This window comes from Penicillium psychrosexuale, assembly GCF_028828465.1.
Source record: "Penicillium psychrosexuale strain IBT 29551 chromosome Unknown utg000004l, whole genome shotgun sequence".
In the NCBI taxonomy this organism is placed as follows: Eukaryota; Fungi; Ascomycota; class Eurotiomycetes; order Eurotiales; family Aspergillaceae; genus Penicillium; species Penicillium psychrosexuale.
This window is the reverse complement of record NW_026643189.1, coordinates 3,609,048-3,632,028: the sequence shown is the minus strand read 5'-3', so window position 1 is coordinate 3,632,028 and position 22,981 is coordinate 3,609,048. Positions and strand designations below refer to the sequence as shown.

Genomic DNA, 22,981 nt, shown 5'->3' with positions numbered 1-22,981 from the left:
ATGGACTCAAGGATGAAAGGTAATGTGGTAAGTAGGTTTCAGCTGATCAAAGTCAATATTGGATGCTTGGTTTGGTTTGATAGAGGATGAAAGATAATCACTGTTGATGGAGTTGGATGGAACAGTCGAGTGAGTGTCCAAGATGGACTGTCGAGGACTGTGATTGAAAGTGCCTCTTGACTTGACAGAAGGAGAGGCAAGAAGACTCAAGTCCTGAGAGTGTCCTTGTACAATGTCAGAGTCTTGGGAAGCAAAAGAAGAAGTGGAGTGTTGCAAAGGACAAGAAGGAATGGGGTGTTGGAAAAGACAAGAAGGAATGGGGTGTTGGAAAGCACAAGAAGAAGTGGACTCTTGGGAGACCTCACGAGGTCTGTTGTTTTGAAAACGAATCTTACTCTAGAAGTGGCAGTGGGAGTCGCGTCCTGAACGCGTTCCTCTGCACTGGCAGAATCTCACGAGAGATATCGCGAGAAGACACAACTGTCCTCAGTGATGAACTTGGGAGGTCTCTTGATACGAAGCAGATAGAGAGAGGTGTTTTCCTTCGAATTGGACAGGATCAAGGTTGATCAAGTGCAGATTGAGAAGGTTGACAGAGTCAGAGTTGGTGCGAGGAGAAAGATGGATGGTGCGAAAGAGACAATGTAAACAATTAGACGAGGGGGCTAAGCGACGTATTAAGCACAAACTCGACGTATAAAGTGCAAACGGCAGGACTCTGTTTGAGTAATTGGGTCACCTGAGGTGTCTGATTCAATCGATGGTGTGCCTCTTGTTTCCTAGCCAACTAGACTACTAGCACAGGGGAAAGGCATCTTCTAGTTCTGTCCATTGTGTCAATCGTAAGGGAGATGAGGTCGTCTCGAAGTTCAACACCAGAGAACTATCCATGCCATCAGGAGCATTCGATGTAAATGATCAACCAATGGTCACTTTCCTAATTAGGCTTATAGAGGCTCTGATCAGCTCTATAGCTTCTAGCTTCTCTAGAAGTTACTACAGTTACTTTACTGGTAAGCTGTCTAGCAAGTCTCCGTGTCTATCACCGCGTCGAAGGTGTTGGTAGTTGAAGAATAGGGTAAACATTGAATTTATATTCCCCGTCAACCTCTTAGTGTGACGTCCAAGTAGCCTACCTCGACATGCTCGATCTTTATATATATCTCGACTTCATAGTGGATACACTATACCATATTGACCTATCATATTTGATACTTTGATTTGATTGGATCACTTTGCTCTGAAGATCAGATTGATATTCATACCTTGCTAATTAATACTAAGACCATTAACTTAGTGCTTTAGGGTGACACAGGGATATTCACCAAGTCAGTGATGCCTTTGTCTAGAGCCATGCAATAATGTCTCCCATAGCTCTAGGACTGTTCTACTTCTGAGTCATATCTAGTAATGACCCCCATTATATAGCTGTTCGGCCTTGGCGCTTAATATCAACAGCGGATTCGCCAGGATTTAGGGCTAAAGAAAAAGTAAAACAGATTGCAAGACAGTTAGGCCTCCAAACTGGGCAGTTTAGTAATAAGTACACCGTATATTGACAAGAATAGACCGACAGAAATTCGTGGGGTCGACTGATTGGCTTCAGGGCTGCAGGCTGCACAGCCTGCGCAGCCTGCGCATCGTGATGCGTCGTGATGCGTTCCTTTCACATAAAATGCGTCTCACCCACAGCGCCATTCTCTTTCTTCTCTGCATTTTTGTCTTTCTCTTTTCTTCTTCGTTTTTCCATATTTTTGCTATTTAATCCATCTATTTCCCCTTTATATTGTCAAACTTGGGTTAAATCTCCAACTCTCCAACTCTCTATCTCCAACTCCCCGGCTTACGGCCCACAGTTCACAGCTTCCAGCTTCCAGCCTACCGGACTGAGCTGTCATGGATACATCTTCTACCCCGGCTGAGGCCAAAGATGAAGTGGTTCCATCAGAGAATGTGAACGGCTCTGCCCAGTCTACAGAAACCAAAGAAGTCAAAGACGCTGCTGCCGCCCCCGCACCCGAGACAGCCCCTGCGTCCACCCCCAAAGTATGCAAAAACAAAAAACACAAAAAGAAGAACAAGAAAAAGGAGGAGAGTGACAGCTCCTCTGAGTCTTCTTCTTCGTCTGAATCCGACAGCGATGCCGACTCTGAATCCGACTCCACTGAGAGCGACGCCGATACCGAGAAGCGCAAGCGGCATCGACTACGAAAGGCGCGTGCGCGACGCGCGACCAAGGATAAGAAGCGTCGCAAGAAGAAGAAGCAACAACGGTCGCGCAAGGCTGAGGCATCGGATTCGGAATCTGACTCTTCCTCGGAGTCAGACTCGGAGTCTTCTACGGACTCCGATGATGAGATAGATGACAAGGCGTTGCGAAAATTGGTCGCCAAGCTCAAGCTTAGCAAAAAGCGAGCTAAGAAGCTGCGGGAACTGGCTTCTGAAGAGTTGGCCGCGAGCGATTCTGTGGGCGAAACTCGCCGCGAGAAGCGGTCTAAGAAGAAGAAGCCCGCTTCCAAGGTGGCCTACAAGCGTGTAGATCAATGTGGGTTTCTCTTCTTCTTTCTTTGTCTTGCTTGCCTCTCATGCCTGGAATTTTCGTTGCTGACTTGTTACAGTATGGGACAACACCATTTACCAGTACAAGCTCACTGAAACCGTGGATGACCCCGATGCCGACGAGTGGGACCAGTATATCTTCAACATCCGTCGCAAGTTCAACTGGGAGAACAAGTATCTCGAGACTGTCGTCGATATCAAAAGCAAACCCCTCCGCGATGCCCTTTCCAAGATCATGGATGGTGTCAAGGGCGTCAGTCTTGTGCAGGAGCCCGCCGTCGTCGATCCCAACATGCTGTTCCTGTATCTAGAAGAAACAAGGCAGTACATGAAGAGCTTGAAGAAGCAATCGCGCAGCGAGAAGAAGAAGAAAAGCAGAAAAGCTGCCGCCGTCAAAGCTGCCCATCTGAAGGTTCTCGTCAAATACCTCGACACCGACTACGCAGACATCAAGAAGACCCTGTACCCACTGCTCGAGGCCAGCACGATCACCTTCGATCTGCTGTGGGCCCTGTACAAGCCCAACACCATCGCTTACACCCCGACCTACGGCAGCACAGATGAGCCACGTGCTTTCAAAATCGAGTACGCTGTCAAAGAGTCCTCTTTCGTGAAGGGTCAGTGGTACAGTGTCGATGGTCGTTACCTCGAGTACGACGGCAAGGACTACGGCTTCGGCACTATGTCTGCTGAAGTCGACGCCTTCAAAGGCGCCCGCAAGATCACCAGTCTCAGCTGCTATCCACTGAAGTACCACCGCGACGCTGAGGCTCTGCGTGCCCGTCTCGTCGAACGCGGCAAACGCTTCGTCTCCCTCCGTGGCATGAACTACCGCTTCCACAAAGGTATGGCCTTTTACAAGAAAAAGCGCTCGCTCATCATCAAGGTCAATATCAATGGCCGCGTCATGATCGACCCGGCTATCCACCGTCGCATCAACCCTAACTATACCATCTCCACTGTCCGTCCCAAGGATCCGGATCTAATAGATCCTAAAGAACTTGGGGTCAGCGAAGACGAGGGTGATGAGAGCGACGGCTGCTGCTGTGGCGGATCAGACTCAGACTCTGAGCATGGCGGTAACTCTGATGCTCCACGGATGATGTACAAGGTCGTTGAGGATAAAGACGGATGTGCATGTGTCGTTGAGGTCGAAGTCGACGAGAACGGCACTGAGGTCCAGAAGGAGAAGATGGACCGCATTGAAGGTGCCACAGATACCAAAGAGCGCGAGTTCACCGAGGAGGAGCTTCTTATTGCCTCTCCTGTTGTTCTGGGCTTCGCCTTCAGCGAGAAGCTCTGGCTTGAATTCACCATCTCCGGTATCAGCGATATCGAGTGGGATAAGGAAGCCTTCGGCTCGCTTGTCCTCCCGTCGAACCAAAAATCCATCGTCAAGGCCCTCGTCGAATCGCATGCCTTCCACGCCGCGCAGAACATCGACGACGTCATCCAGGGCAAGGGCAAGGGTCTCGTTGCCGTGCTGCATGGTCCGCCCGGCACGGGTAAGACCCTGACGGCAGAGGGCATCGCCGAGCTACTCCGTCGCCCGCTGTATATGGTCAGCGCCGGCGAACTGGGTACTGACCCGCGGACGCTTGAGGCGGAGCTGAACAAGATCCTGGATATCGCGCACTCCTGGGGCGCGGTGCTCCTCCTCGACGAGGCAGATGTTTTCCTCGAAAAGCGCACGATCCACGATATCCATCGCAATGCCCTTGTCAGCATCTTCCTCCGTCTGCTGGAGTACTTCCAGGGCATTCTGTTCTTGACCACCAACCGCGTCGAGACCTTTGACGATGCCTTCCAGTCGCGCATCCATGTCGCCTTGCGCTATGGCGATCTAACTGTCAAGGCGAAGAGGAGTATTTGGAAGATGTTCATAGAGCGGGTCCGCGCTATTGAGGGCGTGCATATTGCTTCTTTCTCCGAAGAGGACTACGACATGCTTTCCAGGCACACGCTGAATGGGCGACAGGTATGTTTTACTGTTCTATTTCTTCTCTCTATACAAATACAAACTAACCAAACTATTCCATCAGATCAAAAACTCCGTCCGCACCGCACAAGCCCTGGCCGTCAACGAGCAAGCGCCTCTCTCCATGGATCATATCAAGAGTGTGCTCGAAGTGGCCGAGACATTCGATCAAGACCTGCGCGGCGGAACGGGATACCTAGACGCCATGCGGAGCTATACTTGATTTGATTTGATTATTTCCGGATATCTTGGGCAATTTGGATGCTTACTATGAATATCGTTCCAGATCTGGTATTCAGCTCGCTAAGTTGCTTTTGCTTTTGTTGCTTTTCGTATCTGCTTGCTGGTTTCGGTTCATCTCGGGTACAGAGTATTCAGTTACGACATCGCTTCTTCTGGCATGGATATGGGGCGAATGAGTTTAGGTAGCTTGAATACAACATCGGTCAAAAATGGGTTTCGGTACAAGTCGGGATCGCAGGATACACCGATTTATAGATTATAATGGATTATCAATCTAGTGAAGAACGTTGTCATACACTTTCATTATTACAAAAACAAAAGTCACGACGGGACATGGCTAGTGGTACATGGAATTTTTCAAGGGTTAGCCTTGACGAAGTCAACACCCTTCTTAATGTTCTTCTTCAAGTCAACCAGGGAGGCATCGAGGAGACCCTGCTCGTACTCGTTGACCTTGCCAACGGGGAGGATCTGCTCAACACCGTTGGGGCCGAGCTCAACGCGGGAAGCGAAGAAGTCAACACCCTGGTCCTTGTACAGAGGGGAGTCGACGAAGGTGGGCTCGATGACACCCTTCTCGCCCTGGGCGGCGCGGAGAAGAGACTCGGCGAAGCGGGCACCGGCCATGGCCATGGAGAGGGTGGCGGAACCGGCACCGTCCTTGGCCTGGACAACCTCGTCACCACCGAACTGGATGCGCTTGACAAGGGCATCGCGGACCTCGCCGGAAATGGAGGGGTGGCTGGACTGCGAAAGCAGGGGGACGATGGTCACACCGGAGTGGCCACCAACGACGGTGACGGCCTCATTGGCGGGGTTGGTCTTCTCGACCTGGGAGATGAAGCGCGAAGAACGGACGACATCAAGGGTGGTGATACCGAACAGACGCTTGGGGTCGTAGACGTTGCGGGCCTTGTAGACCTCGGCAACGATGGGGACGGTGGAGTTGACCTTTTTAATGACGCGTGGTTAGTGGGGCCTCGAATTGTGGAGCGATAATTGCGACTTACGGGGTTGGCAATGACCAGGACCAGGGCCTTGGGGGCGGCCTCAGCGGCGGCCTTGGCGAGGTCGCGGACAATGGAGGCGTTGGTGTTGAAGAGATCATCACGGGTCATGCCGGGCTTGCGGGGAACACCAGCGGGGATGAGAATGATCTCGGATCCCTCGAGGCAGTCCTTGAGACCGGTACCCTCGGGCTTGTAGCCGGTAACAGTGCTGTTGGTGTTGATGTGGCTCAAATCAGCAGCGACACCTAAATAAAGTCAGTAATTGCTTTCGCCGAACGAATTGGGTCACTCATACCGGGAGCACCGCGGATATCGTAGAGAGCGAGCTGGGAAACACGGGGGTTGAGCTTCAGCAGCAGCGAGAGAGGCTGGCCAATACCACCGGCAGCGCCGAGAACGGCGACCTTGGAGGCCTGCGCGAGGAGTTAGCTTTTAATTCTGGGGAAGACAGATGAATAGAAACGCACATTGAAAGCGGAGGCCGAGAAGGCACGCTTCTGGAGGAGGTTGACAGTACGACGAGCAGCAAACATGATGGATGATTGAGGGATGTGGATGTGAGAAGGGAAGAAGTTGAGGGAAGGAGGAGATTCCGGTGAAAGAGATGGGATTGGCTTGGCTCCACAACAGGTTCCGAGCTCCCGATGGCTCGGCTGAGCTCTGCTTCTCTTACTTCGATTAATCTGCTATTTTGGGATTTCCTGGTAGCAATTGTGACGTTCTTGGGTTTATTATTGGCTAGCTGGACTTAAAATCTCTCTAGGATCAAAATAATACCTCATTTCCAGGCTAAAAGGCTTATATCGCATTCTCGGAGCAATGGATGTCAGCTCTGCATGTGGTAATCGCATCATCCTGTCAAGCGAGGTAATTAATTTCATGCGCTTAACGTACGAAGGATTGTTTCCAATTGATATATTTAGTTGAGAGATATATATACATTGAGTCTTAGGGAACTAAAATGCCCTAGAGCCCTAGAGAAGAGACTAGCCTATAGTTAGTTGTATAGTTATGCAATTGAAGGTCCAGCTGTCCGTCCACGGGTGAGTGGTATACTGTCACGACGTCATAGGCCCAGAAGTTCCCGTTTCGCCCAATGCGGAAGTACACTGAAATAATCGATACTTTGTGAACTAGAAGGAATAGAACGAATTACTTTGCTGAATATCAAGCCCTATAGGTATAATTGCATACTCAGAAATAGCTGGTGATGGTCCATAGTTGAAGTTGAACCTGGCGCAACCTAGCATATACAAAGATATATATACATTACAACCCACACTCCTAAACATAACTAACACTTGTCGGCAACAAGGACCTCAATTACAGAGACCAAACGCCGGCGCTGATGAACCCAATACAAGATACAAGACCATATCCTACCCAGGCTAAACCCCGAGAACCTTCGCCAGCTCCCAACTATACCCAGACAGAGACCAAGACTACATAGTGATATAACCCTACCGCAAGAAATGAAGCACTGCCCAGCAGAACAAAAAGAAAATTACCACTCCACCCCAGAAAATCCACTTATCCTGGCGCGCCCGCCGCTCCACCATCCGGATCGTATCACCGCTCACACCAAGCGTGTTCGCAACGCTGTATAGTCGCCGCTGAGTTCCCTTAAGTACTTCCCGCTGCTGTCCTAGATCGGCGAGGACCGCTCTTCCTCTGTCTAGGAAATCATCGAGTTGGTTGTGTGTGTTGGAGAAGAAGGACTGCTCGCGTAGCGCGTGGGTTTCGCGGTCGTAGTCGGCGGGGCCAGCGCCAAAGCCGAGACCGGATGATGAGGGTGCGAAGGCTGAAGTGCTCTGCGGCAGTGAGGACTGCGCATAAGGGTTCTCTGGTGTTGCGGCGTGGTGTGGACGACGGCCTAGGAGTTCATTGTGGTTGGTGACCGATTGCTGGTATGAGGTCAGTATTGGAGTATCCCACGGCAGGATTGATGTATACATACTGCATCTTCGCGTTCTTTGCGGAGTCGATCGAATTGTACCCGATAGTCCGCGAGCTCACTTCGGAAGTTCTTGACGCGGTCGAACGCCTTTTGTTGTTTCTCCGGAATTAGTTCCTTCTTGGAGAGAGCTGAGTAGTCATCGACGGTGCGGGAAAGCGATGCCAAGGAAGCTGCAAGCTGGCCTAGAAGCTCGAAGTCAATACCTATCTTAGGTTGCGAAGAATCGGTGATAGGAGCGCACCTTGTAACGCGGGTGAGGAGGTGGTTGGCGACTGTGAAAACGTGTCCAGATCACGGCGGATCGACGATGATTGCTTTAAAGCAGAGTTGAATAGCGAGTTCTGTTCATGTTAGCTGTGTTAACCTATCGCGAGGAACTGCAATATACATACCATGTTGTCAATGCGCCGTATAGATTGGACTTTTGGATTGCTTCGATAACCGGTAAGTCGTGGAAAGAGGAGTATTAGGACTGCTAGCAGGATAATTAAAAGATGATAAGCTCCCGAGCTCAAACACCAAGGTCATCATCTGATCCCACCGGAGGCCAGATGGTCTTGTTTGGGCCCATTCTGACGTGGTTCACCGCCTTCAGGTACAATACATTGGGATATTTTTAGATGCATAAACCAGGCGATCTTTGAATCACAACGTTCTTGATCGAGGAAGATGTCGCCAAGTTATGATTGACTCTTAATGACTTGACCGACACATAGGGAAGATTGCATTTCATCTCATGTCATCTCAAATTCGAGGATCTCTATTAGCTAAGTTGTTGAGGTTTAAATTGAAGAGGTCTTGCAAAGGTCACCATAACGCCTCGTTCTAGATTTTCATACAGGGGGATAACAAGTCCCAACTGTAGAGAAATAGATACAAATTTGGCAAAAAAAATCGGGTAGAGATCACTGGCTCGACCTCTATCTGAGTACTATCTCGAGTGGCAGAGTCGCAAGTGCCATCACCACCAAACCGATAGCAGCAGAGCGGGTGCTTGGAGGTATTCCGGTACGGATAACGACAAAATCGACAGGGAGTGTTCCAAGGAACATCTGGATCACCCAGAGGGTTAGAGGTGAATGGGTGGCTGGGAGCTAGTGGAGCGGAAGACACCCTGTTGGACAAGGATATGGAGGAGGTAACGGAGGCGGGCTCTGGTGCGCTAGGTAGCGGGCCATAGCGACCCGGTTAGTAGGCAGGGAGTAGCTCGAGACCAGAAAAGCCTAAATCATGGTCGTCGCCACGCTCGGTCAAACGCGAGATCTCGGAAGATAGGACACTATAGGGGGATTGTCGAAGAAACCGGTCTAGCTTAGGGGACACGGCGAGGTGGCATAGCATGCGGAAGGTGGACCAGTTTACAGTTGCGGCTGGGCTGTTGGCGGCCGCGGCCGGAGGGCCATAGGGCATCTCCGATAGAATAGCGAAGGCGAGGTTGTGGATGTCCTAGGTCCAGTGTGGCTAGCGGAGCTCGATAGTTGACACAGACAGCGGGGGATGTCCATTAGGCAAGGCTACTTAGGCGAAGGATTATCGAGAGCGCAAAGAACCCGCTGGCGGTCGAAAGCTTGCCTCGCCGTGCGAGCACCACAAGACCGCCACCCTAACGCTTCAGCTGACGGGCCCATTCACCATCATTCTCTTACCCCTCGACGTCCTGTGATGCCCATACCTTCTCCGCAATCTCTTCCATATCGCTTTCAGTAAGAACAAAATCAGCCTCCCTGCCCTTTTTATCGCGAAGAAAGATGTCGTGGAATGGTAGCGTTAACTGCCCCATAACTCCAGGAGATTTTGGCCCTACGTTCCGTTCAATTTCACTCTTTTGTGCTGGGAACCGAAGGTCTATGCTGCCATCAGACCGTGGGTTTATTGCCCACTGCTCGGTATTTCAACCTCGACCAAGAACGTGGATTGTAATCGACCAAGAACGTGGATTGTAATCGCGGTCTTAACTTGACCGTTAGAGTCTCAGCCAAAATTCGATGGCTGAGGCTTTGACGCGTTTGAGAGCACGCGACTTTGCCGACAAATGTTGGCTACTTGGCGGATCTTCCAGCTGGCGGAAAGTATGGCGTCTAGATCTGCTCTCCTAGTGATTGCCCCACTGCGGACAATTCTTGTGTTGGAAGGCATTATAGGGTTATCTCTAACACCTCTAGCCACCATTGGTGATCAATAGTGTTTACATTTCTTAAGAGGGCTTTTAACTAGGATCACATGGCCGCTTAGTCATCCTACACTGGAACCTTGGAACCCGCTGCACTGGTAGATTCTACGAGTAGCTCAACTTCCAATATCTACAAGTCGTACTTGCTATTTAAGTAGACACTACATTTTGCCATATTTTACAACTGCTAGAACTTGAAAGGAAAATGATATCGTTGTTAAGGTACTGGTACAGTCAATCCGATCCGACTCCTTTCGCCAAATGAGAATGCAAGACCACAGAAGAGCTGGGATGGTATATCAAGACAAAAGCAATTAGGCAACACCAAAAAAGACGAACGCCATACATCTATTTGGGAGGGAACTTGTTCTGCAAGAACCATCTAGACCATAGATTAGCATCATGCCACACCCATCAGTCCGAAAATATATGCGGTACTTACTTGCTGACAAAGTAGTCCACAGTACCAAAGATTCCAACAGCACCGGCAGAGAGACCAACCAGCTCCCAGGAGAGGTTGCCGCGCGCGTGTTGCTTGTAGGCACCGAAGCCGAGGCCTGCACCGACCAGGGTTGCGATAGCAGCATTGGCAATGAAGACAGGGTTGCTGGTGTTTCCACAGAGGCTACTGCTCTTCACCTTGTGGGTCTTAGCCTTCTTCTTTTCCTCGTCCTCGCGCTTCTTCTCATCGGCTTCCCGCTCTATCCGCTCCGCCTGGGTGGTGGTTTGGACGTCTTGCTCAAGGAAGTCGGACTCGACAGTCTGCACATGGGGGCTATCAACGTCGATCAACGAAGCTGTGCTCTCGGATTCATCGTGGTAGACTCCGCCCACCGGGGGAGCACGGCTGGAGTATATGTTAGTTGTGTGTATGGAGAATTGATATCGTAAATAACTCACGCCTGTTATTTGTTAGCACTGTAATTTTTGAATTTTTTGAATTTGGATATATGAGTTTGAATACTTACATCTTCGGGGGACTGCTTGGGGCCCTTGGCGGCTGCGTCGGCGTAAGACATGATGTTGTTCGTGATGGTAGGTAATGGTTCTGTGGAATCCTAGTCAACAACTAAAACACCTCAAGGTCTAGAACGAAAATGTAAACTTACTAGAAAACGTGATGTGGGAAGGGAGGAGTCCGAGGGGGAAAGGAAGGATTTATACCCAGGAAGCTGGGGGGTGATGACATCACGTCATTGACCTGGGCCCACTACCAAGGTTCCGTGGGCTGTTGATCTCATAATAGCTATACACTAGTACTAGTAGTATACAAATGAACCTGAAGATAATTTACGTCCACTCTTCTAATGAATACTTAATTCAAATAATAACTCGATTAGATATTACGGTCATTAGAATCATCTTGACTTGACCTCGGGAGGCCTGAGCCACATACGGAGTACGTTATCAGGCACAACAACTTCACCAAAACGCAAAGATGATGTAGAAGAAGTCGAGAAAATTTTCATTGGGAGAATTTAAAGCTGCTAAAGAGATCAAAAACAAATGGGACCTATGTAATGGTCTAATGAGGGAAGCAAGGTGTTTTAATACAGATTACATATAAGTCAGAACAAGAGAGCTTCGCTGTCTACAGAAGAAGCTCCAGAGGGTTCTCGACGACCTTCTTCAGCTCCTTGATCCATTCACCACCAACGGCGCCGTCAACCACCTTGTGGTCGAAGCTACCGGTCACGACGATCTGGTCGTCCCACTCGGTAACGGTGCCCTCCTCGGTCTCGACGGGGATAGCGACCTTGCGGGTGGTGCCAACAGCCAGGATACCGGCCTGTGGGGGGTTGATGACTGCGGTGAAGCGCTCGACAGCGGGGTTCATGCCCATGTTGGAGATGGTGAAAGTGCCGCCCTGGTACTCCTCGGGCTTGAGCTTGTTCTCGCGGGCACGCTTGCCAAGATCCTTGATCTGCTTGGAGATGCTGGAGAGTCCGAGACCCTGAACGTTCTTGACAACTGGGGTAATCAAACCAGAGGGTGTAGACACAGCGACGCTGATGTCAACGGTGTTGTGCTGACGGATGACGGCCTGGCCGTTCTCCTCGCGCCAGCTGGAGTTAACCTGCGGGACCTTCAGAAGGGCAGCAGCGCATGCCTTGACCAAGAAGTCGTTGACAGAAAGCTTGTACTGACCCTCAGCGGAAGCGTTCAGAGCCTGGCGAAGCTTCAGGAGCTTAGTAACGGAGAGAGTGGTGGAGACGAAGTAGTGAGGGTTCTCGGCCACGGACTGCTTCAGACGGTTGGCAATGGTCTTGCGCATCGAGCTGACGGGGATATCCTCGAAGGAGGCCTCGCTGGAAGCACTAGTGGTGCTGGGCTTGGCCTTCTCAACATCCTCCTTGGTAATGACACCACCACGACCGGTACCCTTAAGGCCCTTGATGGATATGCCCTTCTCGAGGGCCAAGGCCTTAGCGGCAGGGCTGAGAGAGGGCTCACGATCAATGCTGGGCTGAAGCTTCTCATCTGAAGTCTCGGGCTCTAGTGCGGCGGGTGCCTCCTGAGCTGGGGACGGGGCTGAGGGCTCAGCGCTCTTAGGCTCCTCCTTGCGCTGCTCACCGAGGTCAGGCTTGTCACCACCGGCATCGGCTGTGGTAAAAGACTCGAAGGCGGAGATGTCGGCACCCTCCTCAACAAGGACGGCAATAGGCTATAGGGAAGACAGGTTAGATTGATGAAACGATCCTTAGAGAAACTGGGTAATTCCTTACCGAGCCAACAGCCACATCCTTCTCGCCGCTCTCCTTCAGAAGCTTGGCTAGGATACCCTCATCCTGGAACTCAAAATCCATCTGTGCCTTGTCTGTTTCAATCTCTACCAGGACATCACCGGGCTGGAGGACATCTCCGGCCTTCTTCTGCCACACGCCGATGTTTCCAGCGGTCATTGTTGGCGAAAGTGCCGGCATGGTGATGATTGTGTGGGGAGGGAAAGCTATAGACAGACATATTAGAATTGGTGTGTTGGAGAAAGAGATAAGTCAATTGTCATACACTTGGAGGCATAGAAGCGGGAAAGGCCAGAGAGCGCAGGCACTTGGGTCCTGGTGGAAACATCATTAGTATCAACCCACAATCATAATTATATTAGTGGGACATACCGAATCGCCTCCTGGAGCTTGGAGGAGACCTGGGGCCGGCGCATAGCAACGGCACCTCTGGACATGAACATGGCGCCCGGGGTGCGCATCCGAATAGCTGACGCAACCATGGTGCCTGAGACTTGTTGCGATTATAAAAAGAAAGGATTAGAGGCCCTTGACGCTGATATGAAGAAATTGAAAGAGCCCGATACAGAGAAACGTGAAGGGCCAAGAATGGATGAGGTTGGGGTAGAAGGAGATGCCTCTAAATCACGAACTTTTCTGTTGAGCTACCTATGGCTCCCGGTGAGAGGAGCGGCAGCGGCCTCTTCCGATATAGTCACGTGCTGTAATTTACAGTCTCAAGCTCTGGCTATGTACATAATATTCTGCCAGCAATATAACTCTACGCCAGTGGTAATTGAGAAAGAACATGCGGTATACCGCTCTTAGAAGGCGGTACAAACAAGGGTCAACACTTTTGCTGAGTCACCGTATTGGTTATCCACGGATTGTTTTTTTGGGGGCCAATGCCTTTCCTACCGCATTAGGTATACACCTATGTTGTAAGAAGAATGTTGGAAAACATTCAAAAGCATGTGAGATCATGGACTTACTTAGCTGGAGGTAGTTCTTGTGATAATTATTATTTTTACTAGCAACATAGATGTACTATCGTACAGGGTACATGCCTATGTAGTACTTAGTTACATACATATAGTGTTTACCCCGTACTCCGTACAGAACCAGACGATCAACATTCTGCCAGGCAAAAAAGGCCGGTGAGGACCTTTGGAATCTCCGGCTCCAGCCAATCCTTAGCTGAGGTAAGCATGCATTAGTCCCGATTCGGAGAAGACACGCAGCCCCCGTCCTTACATGGTCATCGCAATTGTTTCAAGCTTCCCCACGTTTACTCGTTCGATGTTTTTGATCTAATTAGATCACTCCGCCCGGAGTCACCCTGACTATGGCGGACACCGAAGTCGGCTCAGAGCCGACCCAATCCATTGCAATGCCTGAGAAATCCGTCGAGACCCCCGACACATCTCCTACAGTACCAAACTCCGACGAGCCAACACTGCCCGAGCAGACCGAATCGGAGGAAACAAACCAGGAGAGCGACGAGGAAGTAGCCAAGGTCCAGGAAGATGAAGAAAAATCAGAGGTCCCGTCTAAGCACGAGCCTGAACAAACTGAACAAGAACCGCAAACAGACGGTCCGCCTACGATCCAGGAACCCCCCCACGAGGACAACAATGCGACAGAAAGCAGGTGGCGATCGGATTCGCGGTCAACAACGGCTACGTTTATGACGCAGCGATCTAGCCCAGTCAGCTCGACGGTCTTTATTGTGACGGCTCTGGACAATATCGCTGCTTCGCGGGACGCCCGGAGGGACAAAAAGCTGGAGGATGCCACACAGGTTGCCCTGGCCAATATCAGGCAACCTGATGGGCAAGCCATTGATCCGGAGCTTATCTTCCGTCCTCTACACCTGGCAAGCAAAGCCCTGAGCATTCCTCTGCAAGTGACTGCATTGGACTGCATTGGAAAGCTGATCACATACTCCTATTTCGCGTTTCCATCTGCCGCGACAGACAACAATGCCACGCGCGAACAACCTCCACTTATCGAGCGTGCTATCGATGCGATCTGCGAATGCTTCGAGAATGAAGCTACGGCTGTTGAAATCCAACAGCAGATCATCAAATCGCTATTGGCAGCGGTCTTGAACGACAAGATCGTGGTGCATGGAGCTGGTCTCCTGAAAGCCGTCCGTCAAATTTATAACATCTTTATCTACTCGAAATCCAGTCAAAACCAACAGATCGCTCAGGGGTCGCTTACACAAATGGTCAGCACGGTCTTTGATCGAGTGCGGACACGGATGGATCTCAAAGAGCTCCGAGTGCGAGAGCTAGAAAATCCATCCTCGACCCTTGATACATCGGCGAGTGATGTGGGCCAAAACTCGGAGACGGCTGATCAGCCCGTCACTAAAGAGCCCACTGCTGAGAAGCTCACCCTACAGAGTTTTGAGTCGCCTAACGAGGTTACCACTGTCAACGACAATGCGCCGACTACAGTCACGCGCGCTAAGCGGTCAACAACGAGGTCAATGTCGGGCATCCCCGAGGAAAAAGATGATGATAGCTCGGCCGAGGACGATGTGGACGAGATTTACGTCAAGGATGCCTTTTTAGTCTTCCGAGCGCTCTGCAAATTGAGCCACAAGGTTCTGACTCACGAGCAGCAACAAGATGTCAAATCTCAGAACATGAGGTCGAAGCTACTTTCACTGCACTTGATTCACTACCTCATCAACAACCACACCGCAACCTTTCTATCCCCTCTGGCAGCAATCAAGAACAGCTCATCCAGCGTGGATGGAATGAATCTCCTGCTAGCTGTACGACCTCATTTGTGTCTAAGTTTAAGTCGCAATGGTTCTAGCGCCGTGCCTCATGTATTCAAAGTCTGTTGTGAAATCTTCTGGCTGATGTTGAAGGACATGAGAGTCATGATGAAAAAGGAACTCGAGGTGTTCTTGAAAGAAATTTATCTCGCCATTCTCGAGAAGCGCGGGGCTCCTACGTTCCAAAAGCAGTACTTCATGGAGATTCTGGAGAGGCTAGGTGGTGATCCACGGGCTCTGGTTGAAATCTATCTCAACTACGACTGTGACAGAACCGCTTTGGAGAATATATTCCAAAAGTATGCGCTACTCAATTCTTGATTTTCTTTGGCATGGACTAACCTTCTTAGTATCATTGAGCAATTGTCCCGGTACTCGAGCGTGCCGGTTGTAACAACACCTTCACAGCAGCATCAGTACCAAGAACAGCACACTAAAATGTCAGCCATTGGTTCTGAATGGCACCATCGAGGAAATCTTCCTCCTTCCTTGACAAGTGCACACATTGCGCCTACTCCGCCGTCCTCGATGCCTCATATTCCACCGGAGTACGGATTGAAACAGCAGGGTTTGGAGTGTCTTGTGGAGATACTGCGCTCACTGGACAACTGGGCCACACATCGCATCGATGAACAGCCCGAGGCAGCCATTCCCTCTAAATCGATAGATAACTCCCGCGAGTCCTTGGACACAAGCGTGCTTGTTTCACCGCATCTGGAGTCCTTCGAGAGTGGGACTAGCCGGTCCACACCTATGCCCGAAGACGACCCAAACCAGATTGAAAAAGTCAAGCAACGAAAAATCGCTCTCACAAATGCCGTCCAACAATTTAATTTCAAGCCCAAGCGTGGCATCAAGGCCTTCCTGAAAGAAGGTTTCATCAAATCCGAGTCTCCAGAAGAAATCGCCAGCTTCCTGCTTCGCACAGACCGCATTGACAAGGCCATGCTGGGAGAATATCTTGGTGAGGGAGACCAGCAAAACATTGCTATCATGCATGCTTTTGTTGATTTGATGGAATTCACGAAGCGACGCTTCGTTGAATCCCTGCGCTCGTTTTTGCAGCATTTCCGCCTCCCTGGTGAAGCCCAAAAGATCGATCGGTTTATGCTGAAGTTTGCCGAACGGTATACAACTCAAAACCCCAATGCCTTCGCTAACGCTGACACTGCATATGTGCTTGCGTACTCGGTGATTCTCCTCAACACAGATCAACACAGTTCGAAAATGAAGGGCCGCCGTATGACCAAGGAGGACTTCATCAAGAACAACCGCGGGATCAATGACAACCAAGATCTACCGGCCGAATATCTTGGGACCATTTATGAGGAGATTGGAAGCAATGAAATCGTGCTATACACCGAGCAGGAACATGCCGCCAACTTCAACCCTCCACCCCCGGCTCCCACTGGCCTTGCAACCAGGGCTGGACAGGTATTTGCGACTGTTGGACGAGACATCCAGGGTGAGAAATACGCACAGGCTTCTGAGGAAATGGCGAACAAGACAGAACAGCTCTATCGTTCTCTCATTCGAGCCCAGCGCAAGACAGCAGTTAAAGATGCGCTTTCGCACTTCATTCCCGCGACATCAGATCGTCATGTCGGGTCAATGTTCAACGTCACATGGATGTCTTTCCTATCTGGTCTGTCTGCACCGATGCAAGACACGTCCAACCTGGAAACCATCCGGCTCTGCATGGAGGGACTTAAACTGTCCATCCGGATTAGCTGTGCCTTCGACCTAGAGACTCCTCGCGTGGCCTTTGTGACTGCCTTGGCGAAGTTCACTAACCTCGGAAACGTGAGGGAGATGATGGCCAAAAATGTGGAGGCCCTGAGAGCTTTGCTCGACATCGCCTTCACCGAGGGCAACCACCTCCAGGGCTCGTGGAGGGATGTTTTGACATGTGTCAGTCAACTTGATCGGCTCCAACTCTTGAGTGATGGAGTCGATGAGGGGTCGCTGCCTGATGTTTCAAGGGCACCTTCAGCACTTTCTAGGACACCTTCATCAGCAGATACCTCCCGCAGATCTACGCAAAGTACACGACGCCCTCGCCCTCGCTCTGTGAATGGGCCAACCGCTTTCCGCCCGGAAATTGCCATGGAGAGCCGTTCGGCAGATATGATTCGCGGCGTGGACCGTATCTTCACCAACACTGCTAATCTGTCGCATGAGGCAATTATTGACTTCGTTCGGGCCTTGAGCGAGGTCAGCTGGCAAGAAATCCAATCTTCCGGTCACACCGATTCGCCCCGAACCTACAGTCTGCAGAAGCTCGTCGAGATCAGTTACTACAACATGACCCGGGTCAGGATTGAGTGGTCTAAGATTTGGGATGTTTTGGGCCAGCACTTTAATCAAGTTGGCTGCCACTCTAATACCATGGTTGTCTTCTTTGCCTTGGATTCGCTCCGGCAACTTTCGATGCGCTTCTTGGAGATTGAGGAGTTGCCTGGTTTCAAGTTCCAAAAGGACTTCCTTAAGCCTTTTGAGCATGTGATGGCAAACAGCACCACTGCTGCTGTCAAGGATATGATTCTGCGGTGTCTGATCCAGATGATCCAGGCCCGTGGCGACAACATTCGTTCGGGATGGAAGACTATGTTTGGTGTCTTTACGGTCGCAGCACGGGAACCCTATGGTAAGCCTCGCTGCTCAAATTAATCCGTCCCTCGCTAATGTATCAAACAGAGGGAATCGTGAACATGGCTTTTGACCATGTCACCCAAGTATACAATACCAGATTTGGCGTAGTAATCACCCAAGGTGCCTTTGCAGATCTCATCGTATGTCTGACTGAATTCTCAAAGAACTCCAAGTTCCAAAAGAAATCACTGCAGGCAATTGAGACCCTCAGGTCTACCGTCACCAAAATGCTACGGACTCCTGAATGTCCCTTGTCACACCGCGGTGCTTCGGCGGCCATCTTCCAGGACAATGGAACCAATCTTGCTAAACAACTTACCCGTCAATCACAAGAGGAGCAGTTCTGGTATCCGATTCTCATCGCATTCCAGGATGTACTCATGACGGGGGATGATCTCGAGGTCCGCTCACGGGCACTCACATACCTCTTCGATACGCTAATCCGTCATGGTGGCGATTTCCCCAGGGACTTTTGGGATGTCCTCTGGAGACAGCTCCTCTACCCGATCTTTGTTGTCCTGCAGTCTAAGTCTGAAATGTCCAAGGTTCCGAACCACGAGGATCTTTCAGTCTGGCTGTCCACGACAATGATCCAGGCGCTACGGAACATGATCACTTTGTTCACGCACTATTTCGATGCACTGGAGTACATGCTGAGCCGCTTCTTGGAACTGCTGGTATTATGCATTTGTCAAGAAAATGACACGATTGCACGAATTGGCAGCAACTGCCTGCAACAGCTGATTTTGCAGAATGTTGCAAAGTTCAAGCCGGAGCACTGGTCCCAGATTGTTGGGGCATTCGTGGAGCTTTTCAGCAAAACGACCGCCTACGAACTTTTCACGGCTGCTGCATCGATATCTAAGCCGACAGAGGCAGTTAATGGGGACCTCGCCCAATCTCCAGATGCTACTGTAGCAACAAAAGAGATGCCTGATGCATTGCAGCCTAACGGATCCCAAAGCGCATCTTCTCCCCATGATCCTCCTGTCCAAAGTGAAGCCCGCGCCGAATTAGAAGACTATCGCCCTCACTCAGACCAGCAGCAACCTGCGGCTGTCACTGCAGCTCGGCGCCGTTACTTCAACCGCATAATCACGAACTGCGTTCTCCAGCTGCTCATGATTGAAACGGTCCACGAACTTTTCTCGAACGAAAATGTCTATGCACAGATTCCCAGTGGAGAGCTTCTGCGGCTCATGGGGCTGCTGAAGAAGAGTTATCAGTTCGCGAAGAAGTTCAACGAGGATAAGGACTTGCGGATGCAACTCTGGCGCCAGGGATTCATGAAGCAACCTCCTAATCTATTGAAGCAGGAGAGCGGCAGTGCCTCTACCTACGTGCATATCCTCTTCCGAATGTATCATGACGAGCGAGAGGAAAGACAGAGCAGTCGCGTAGAGACCGAGGCTGCACTCATTCCGTAAGTTCATTATCTAATATTCTCTCCTTGTTCATTGCTAATTTGACCAGACTCTGCGCGGACATTATTCGCAGTTTCGTTCGCCTTGAAGAGGACACCCAGCACCGCAACATCGTCGCTTGGCGTCCGGTTGTGGTCGATGTCATTGATGGATATACTAACTTCCCGCAAGATGACTTTAACAAGCATATTGAGGCCTTTTACCCTCTCGGAGTTGAGCTTCTGAGCCGTGATCTCAACCCGGAGATTCGCGTTGCCCTCCAGTCTCTACTGCGCCGGACCGGCGAGGTCCGACTAGGCATTGCTCCGCCCAATCCCCTGGACGTCCCCATCAGCCCGCGCAGCTCCGTCTCCCAGAAAGCCTCGCGCCGCGATAGCCAGGTCTGAATTACTGCATGATTTTTTTGGATATCCTCGCCGCGGGCTTGATTTTCGGCGTTCTATAACCCGACTCTTCGGGGTCTTGTGTTGTCACACGAGCATTTTGTTCTACTTTAGATGCATACCTGCTGCTGTATTGATAAGATAAAATATTTCTTGACTTGTTTTCTTATTTATTTTGTACTTCCTCTAGAGTTGGGATCTTACCCGACTCGTAAAAGGATAATACACCGTCCATGTCCTTGTCAGTCATCTCTAAAAGCTCATCAAGGCTCCATGTTTCGCAGACACCAGACATCCTATGATTATTAGCTCACACTTCTCCCTGAAGAGGATTGCAACTCACCATTTCATTCTCTTAGGGCCTTGGTCAGGATTCGGCGCAATCTCACGGAGCTTCCTCCGTAGCTTTCCCACATTCTCAATGGCTGCGCCCATGTTCGCCGGCAATGTCTCCGCGATCTTTTTGCGCACAATACTGGCTAATTTGGGCCCGTTGCCATTTGTGCTGACCATGATCTGCAATGGCCCATCGCGGTGAACACTCCCAAAATAGAAATCGCATTCGGGCGGGACATCAGCGATATTGGCGGCAATTCGCCTCTCCTTGCAGAGTTTCCAGACTTGTGTTGAAGCCTCCGGGTCGTCAATGGCACAGAGCACCATGTCCACATTATTGAGGTCGGATGGCTCAAAATTTCGATCAACGTGTGTGACTTGCTTTTCTGCCACCCTAAAAGCCACTTCTTCATTTAGTCCAGCGGCTGGACAAACCACAGTGACCCGGGCATCGGCATTGAGAACGTTGAGAATGCGTCCTGCAGCGACCTAGCGGAGATATATAGATCAGTTCTCATCCTTTAAACGATAGATAGTTGCTATCAGTGTTGATCACGTACCTCTCCACCTCCTACGACTAGTACATGCTTGTTTTTAATTTGCCAAGCGAGTATCAATGAACCACCACCTTGCACTTCTGGGAACTTTGACATGGTGGGATGTGGGAATAATGATGCAACTATCCCGTTTATCGGCTCCGATAAAGAAAAGCACAGTACGGTGGGCGGTACACACCATCCCCGCAGTATTCCCGAGCTTTTCCCTTCTGACCTTTTTTCTTCTTTTTTTTTTCATCTTCCCTTCACGTCACTCGTGTCTTTTTCTTAAACTATGCGGGGCGTCCAGATATTTTCGGGGAATTCTCACCCCCGTCTCGCAGAGACTATCTGCGAGCGCTTAGGCACTGTGCCCGCCAAAGCTAACCTAGGAAAATTTGCCAATGGCGAGACCAGTGTCGAGATCGGTACCTCAGTTCGGAACCAGGATGTTTACATCATTCAAAGTGGCAGCGAGAAGATTAACGATAGTGTTATGGAGCTCCTGATTATGATCTCAGCGTGCAAGGGTGGCTCAGCGAAGTCCATTACAGGTATGTTGCCGACGACTCCAGATACGAAAGCTTACCCCACTAACTCGTTTCTCTAGCGGTCATGCCGTATGCTGCCCGTCCTGTTTGATTCCAATCACAGACAATGCTGACTCTCAAATGAGATATTTCCCATACTCGCGCCAATCTAAGAAGAAGAGTCATCGTGGTGCTATCACGGCCCGCATGCTCGCCAATCTCCTCACGATCGCCGGCGTGGACCATGTGATCACCATGGACCTGCACGTATGTTTCTATGCGATGTTGAGTTTTGTAATATGGATATTGATGGGCTCCTAGGCATCCCAGATGCAAGGATTCTTCGGAAAGCCAGTCGACAACCTCTTTGCCGAACCCTTCATTGCCCGCTGGCTCCGAATGAATGTTCCCTCCTGGAAAGACGCCGTGGTGGTTAGCAAGAATGCTGGCGGAACCAAACGAGTCACATCGCTGGCTGATACTTTGAAGCTCAACTTCGGTATCGTGACGACAGATCGTCGACGCACGAAGGTCCCCGTGGCCACTATGACTGACAGCACAGTCTTCTTCGATGCCGTGGATGATGATCCCATCTCGAGCAAGGACGTACAGCCTTTCGAGCTTCATATGCAAGGTTCTAACAGAGCACCTGCAACACCTCCCATTCCGGAAGAGCCGGAGCCAATCACTCCTCCTCCTGTGCCATATTTTCTGCGCCCGGAAACCCCACCTGCGGCTCGCCGTCCATCGGAGCTGGAAGCAGCATACGAGTACACGGACGTCCGTGTACGGGATGTTATCACCGGTCGTCTGGTGCAGGGCCATTTGGTTGATGATGATTATCGTATCAGCGAAGAGCTACAGTCTGGCGGCACCACACCGGGAGCTGGCAGCAGTACCAATGACAACTTAGAGGCTATTCCTGATGCTATGGTTAACTCCATAATCTCCAACATCTCGTCGCAGCCTCCTGATCATGCCCTCGGTGGCTCCTTTGACGCAGTTGAGTCTGACGACGAAGCTAGTGTCTGCGAGGGCCAGGTCGATGAAAGGACCATCACGCTGGTGGGTGAGGTGCGCGACCGAGCTGTCTTCCTTGTCGATGACATGATTGACAAGAGCGGATCGTGGATCGCGGCTGCAGAGACTGTCGTCAAGCGTGGTGGAGCCAACAAGGTTTACTGTATTGCCACCCACGGCCTGTTCGGGGAGAACTCCTTAGATCAGATGGAAGCCTGTCGCTCAATCGACCACATTGTCGTGACCAACACTTTCCCGATCTCACCGTCGATGTTGCGGAGATCAAAAAAGTTGATTGTTATTGATGTCTCGAGTCTATTGGCAGAGAGCATCCGGAGACACCATTATGGCGAAAGGTTTGTTTTCACCGACCCTGGTGTCGTGTGACCATCCACTAACAACTAGCAGCGTCTCGGCTCTCTTCCACCTTAACGACTGATGAGGCATATGGCAGTAACGAGGAAAAATAACGAAACCAAGCAAAGAGAGACCTAGATACTTTCTCTAGGGCGTCGTCTTTGCGTACTGATATGCAGGTTCCCCTGCAACCGTTGATGACATGATACCTATTTCCTATCAAATGAACGACCCGTTCTGAACCTCTCCCCCTTCCTCGTTCCCGGGCCGTCCTCCCCGTTGCCCCCTACCATTTCCGGCCTCGTAATG

At 50.6% G+C, this 22,981-nt stretch overlaps 10 protein-coding genes across 10 annotated transcripts; 4 read left to right on the top strand and 6 right to left on the bottom strand.

Annotated features, from left to right (window-relative positions):
- On the top strand, window positions 1-569 carry N7518_007232 (uncharacterized protein; the record flags this gene model as incomplete). Its single annotated transcript, XM_057188159.1, has 2 exons — window positions 1-27; window positions 189-569. The coding sequence occupies 2 exons, from the start codon at window positions 1-3 to the stop codon at window positions 567-569; spliced, it is 408 nt and encodes a 135-aa protein (XP_057039862.1).
- A 1,327-nt stretch (window positions 570-1,896) lies between these two features.
- N7518_007231 (ATP-binding protein) lies at window positions 1,897-4,760 on the top strand (the record flags this gene model as incomplete). Its single annotated transcript, XM_057188158.1, has 3 exons — window positions 1,897-2,545; window positions 2,619-4,537; window positions 4,602-4,760. The coding sequence occupies 3 exons, from the start codon at window positions 1,897-1,899 to the stop codon at window positions 4,758-4,760; spliced, it is 2,727 nt and encodes a 908-aa protein (XP_057039861.1).
- Window positions 4,761-5,137: 377 nt separating this feature from the next.
- N7518_007230 (malate dehydrogenase) lies at window positions 5,138-6,323 on the bottom strand (the record flags this gene model as incomplete). Its single annotated transcript, XM_057188157.1, has 4 exons — window positions 5,138-5,731; window positions 5,791-6,035; window positions 6,086-6,203; window positions 6,258-6,323. The coding sequence occupies 4 exons, from the start codon at window positions 6,321-6,323 to the stop codon at window positions 5,138-5,140; spliced, it is 1,023 nt and encodes a 340-aa protein (XP_057039860.1).
- Window positions 6,324-7,250: 927 nt separating this feature from the next.
- N7518_007229 (golgi SNAP receptor complex member 2 family protein) lies at window positions 7,251-8,142 on the bottom strand (the record flags this gene model as incomplete). Its single annotated transcript, XM_057188156.1, has 4 exons — window positions 7,251-7,694; window positions 7,748-7,929; window positions 7,989-8,088; window positions 8,140-8,142. 4 exons carry the CDS (start codon window positions 8,140-8,142, stop codon window positions 7,251-7,253), a joined length of 729 nt encoding a protein of 242 aa, XP_057039859.1.
- Window positions 8,143-8,935: 793 nt separating this feature from the next.
- On the bottom strand, window positions 8,936-9,157 carry N7518_007228 (uncharacterized protein; the record flags this gene model as incomplete). The annotated part of the gene is made up of 1 exon (XM_057188155.1): window positions 8,936-9,157. The coding sequence occupies one exon, from the start codon at window positions 9,155-9,157 to the stop codon at window positions 8,936-8,938; it is 222 nt and encodes a 73-aa protein (XP_057039858.1).
- A 1,108-nt stretch (window positions 9,158-10,265) lies between these two features.
- On the bottom strand, window positions 10,266-10,936 carry N7518_007227 (uncharacterized protein; the record flags this gene model as incomplete). Its single annotated transcript, XM_057188154.1, has 3 exons — window positions 10,266-10,299; window positions 10,360-10,819; window positions 10,882-10,936. The coding sequence occupies 3 exons, from the start codon at window positions 10,934-10,936 to the stop codon at window positions 10,266-10,268; spliced, it is 549 nt and encodes a 182-aa protein (XP_057039857.1).
- Window positions 10,937-11,508: 572 nt separating this feature from the next.
- Window positions 11,509-13,143, bottom strand: N7518_007226 (putative pyruvate dehydrogenase complex, dihydrolipoamide acetyltransferase component; the record flags this gene model as incomplete). Its single annotated transcript, XM_057188153.1, has 4 exons — window positions 11,509-12,582; window positions 12,644-12,867; window positions 12,927-12,976; window positions 13,034-13,143. 4 exons carry the CDS (start codon window positions 13,141-13,143, stop codon window positions 11,509-11,511), a joined length of 1,458 nt encoding a protein of 485 aa, XP_057039856.1.
- Window positions 13,144-13,985: 842 nt separating this feature from the next.
- Window positions 13,986-19,896, top strand: N7518_007225 (Arf family guanine nucleotide exchange factor SEC7; the record flags this gene model as incomplete). The annotated part of the gene is made up of 4 exons (XM_057188152.1): window positions 13,986-15,733; window positions 15,785-18,081; window positions 18,132-19,509; window positions 19,560-19,896. The coding sequence occupies 4 exons, from the start codon at window positions 13,986-13,988 to the stop codon at window positions 19,894-19,896; spliced, it is 5,760 nt and encodes a 1,919-aa protein (XP_057039855.1).
- Window positions 19,897-20,059: 163 nt separating this feature from the next.
- On the bottom strand, window positions 20,060-20,882 carry N7518_007224 (bifunctional precorrin-2 dehydrogenase/sirohydrochlorin ferrochelatase MET8; the record flags this gene model as incomplete). Its single annotated transcript, XM_057188151.1, has 3 exons — window positions 20,060-20,189; window positions 20,237-20,718; window positions 20,790-20,882. 3 exons carry the CDS (start codon window positions 20,880-20,882, stop codon window positions 20,060-20,062), a joined length of 705 nt encoding a protein of 234 aa, XP_057039854.1.
- A 178-nt stretch (window positions 20,883-21,060) lies between these two features.
- On the top strand, window positions 21,061-22,754 carry N7518_007223 (ribose phosphate diphosphokinase subunit PRS1; the record flags this gene model as incomplete). Its single annotated transcript, XM_057188150.1, has 5 exons — window positions 21,061-21,319; window positions 21,376-21,385; window positions 21,442-21,562; window positions 21,617-22,671; window positions 22,724-22,754. 5 exons carry the CDS (start codon window positions 21,061-21,063, stop codon window positions 22,752-22,754), a joined length of 1,476 nt encoding a protein of 491 aa, XP_057039853.1.
- Between the last annotated feature and the right edge of the window lie 227 nt (window positions 22,755-22,981).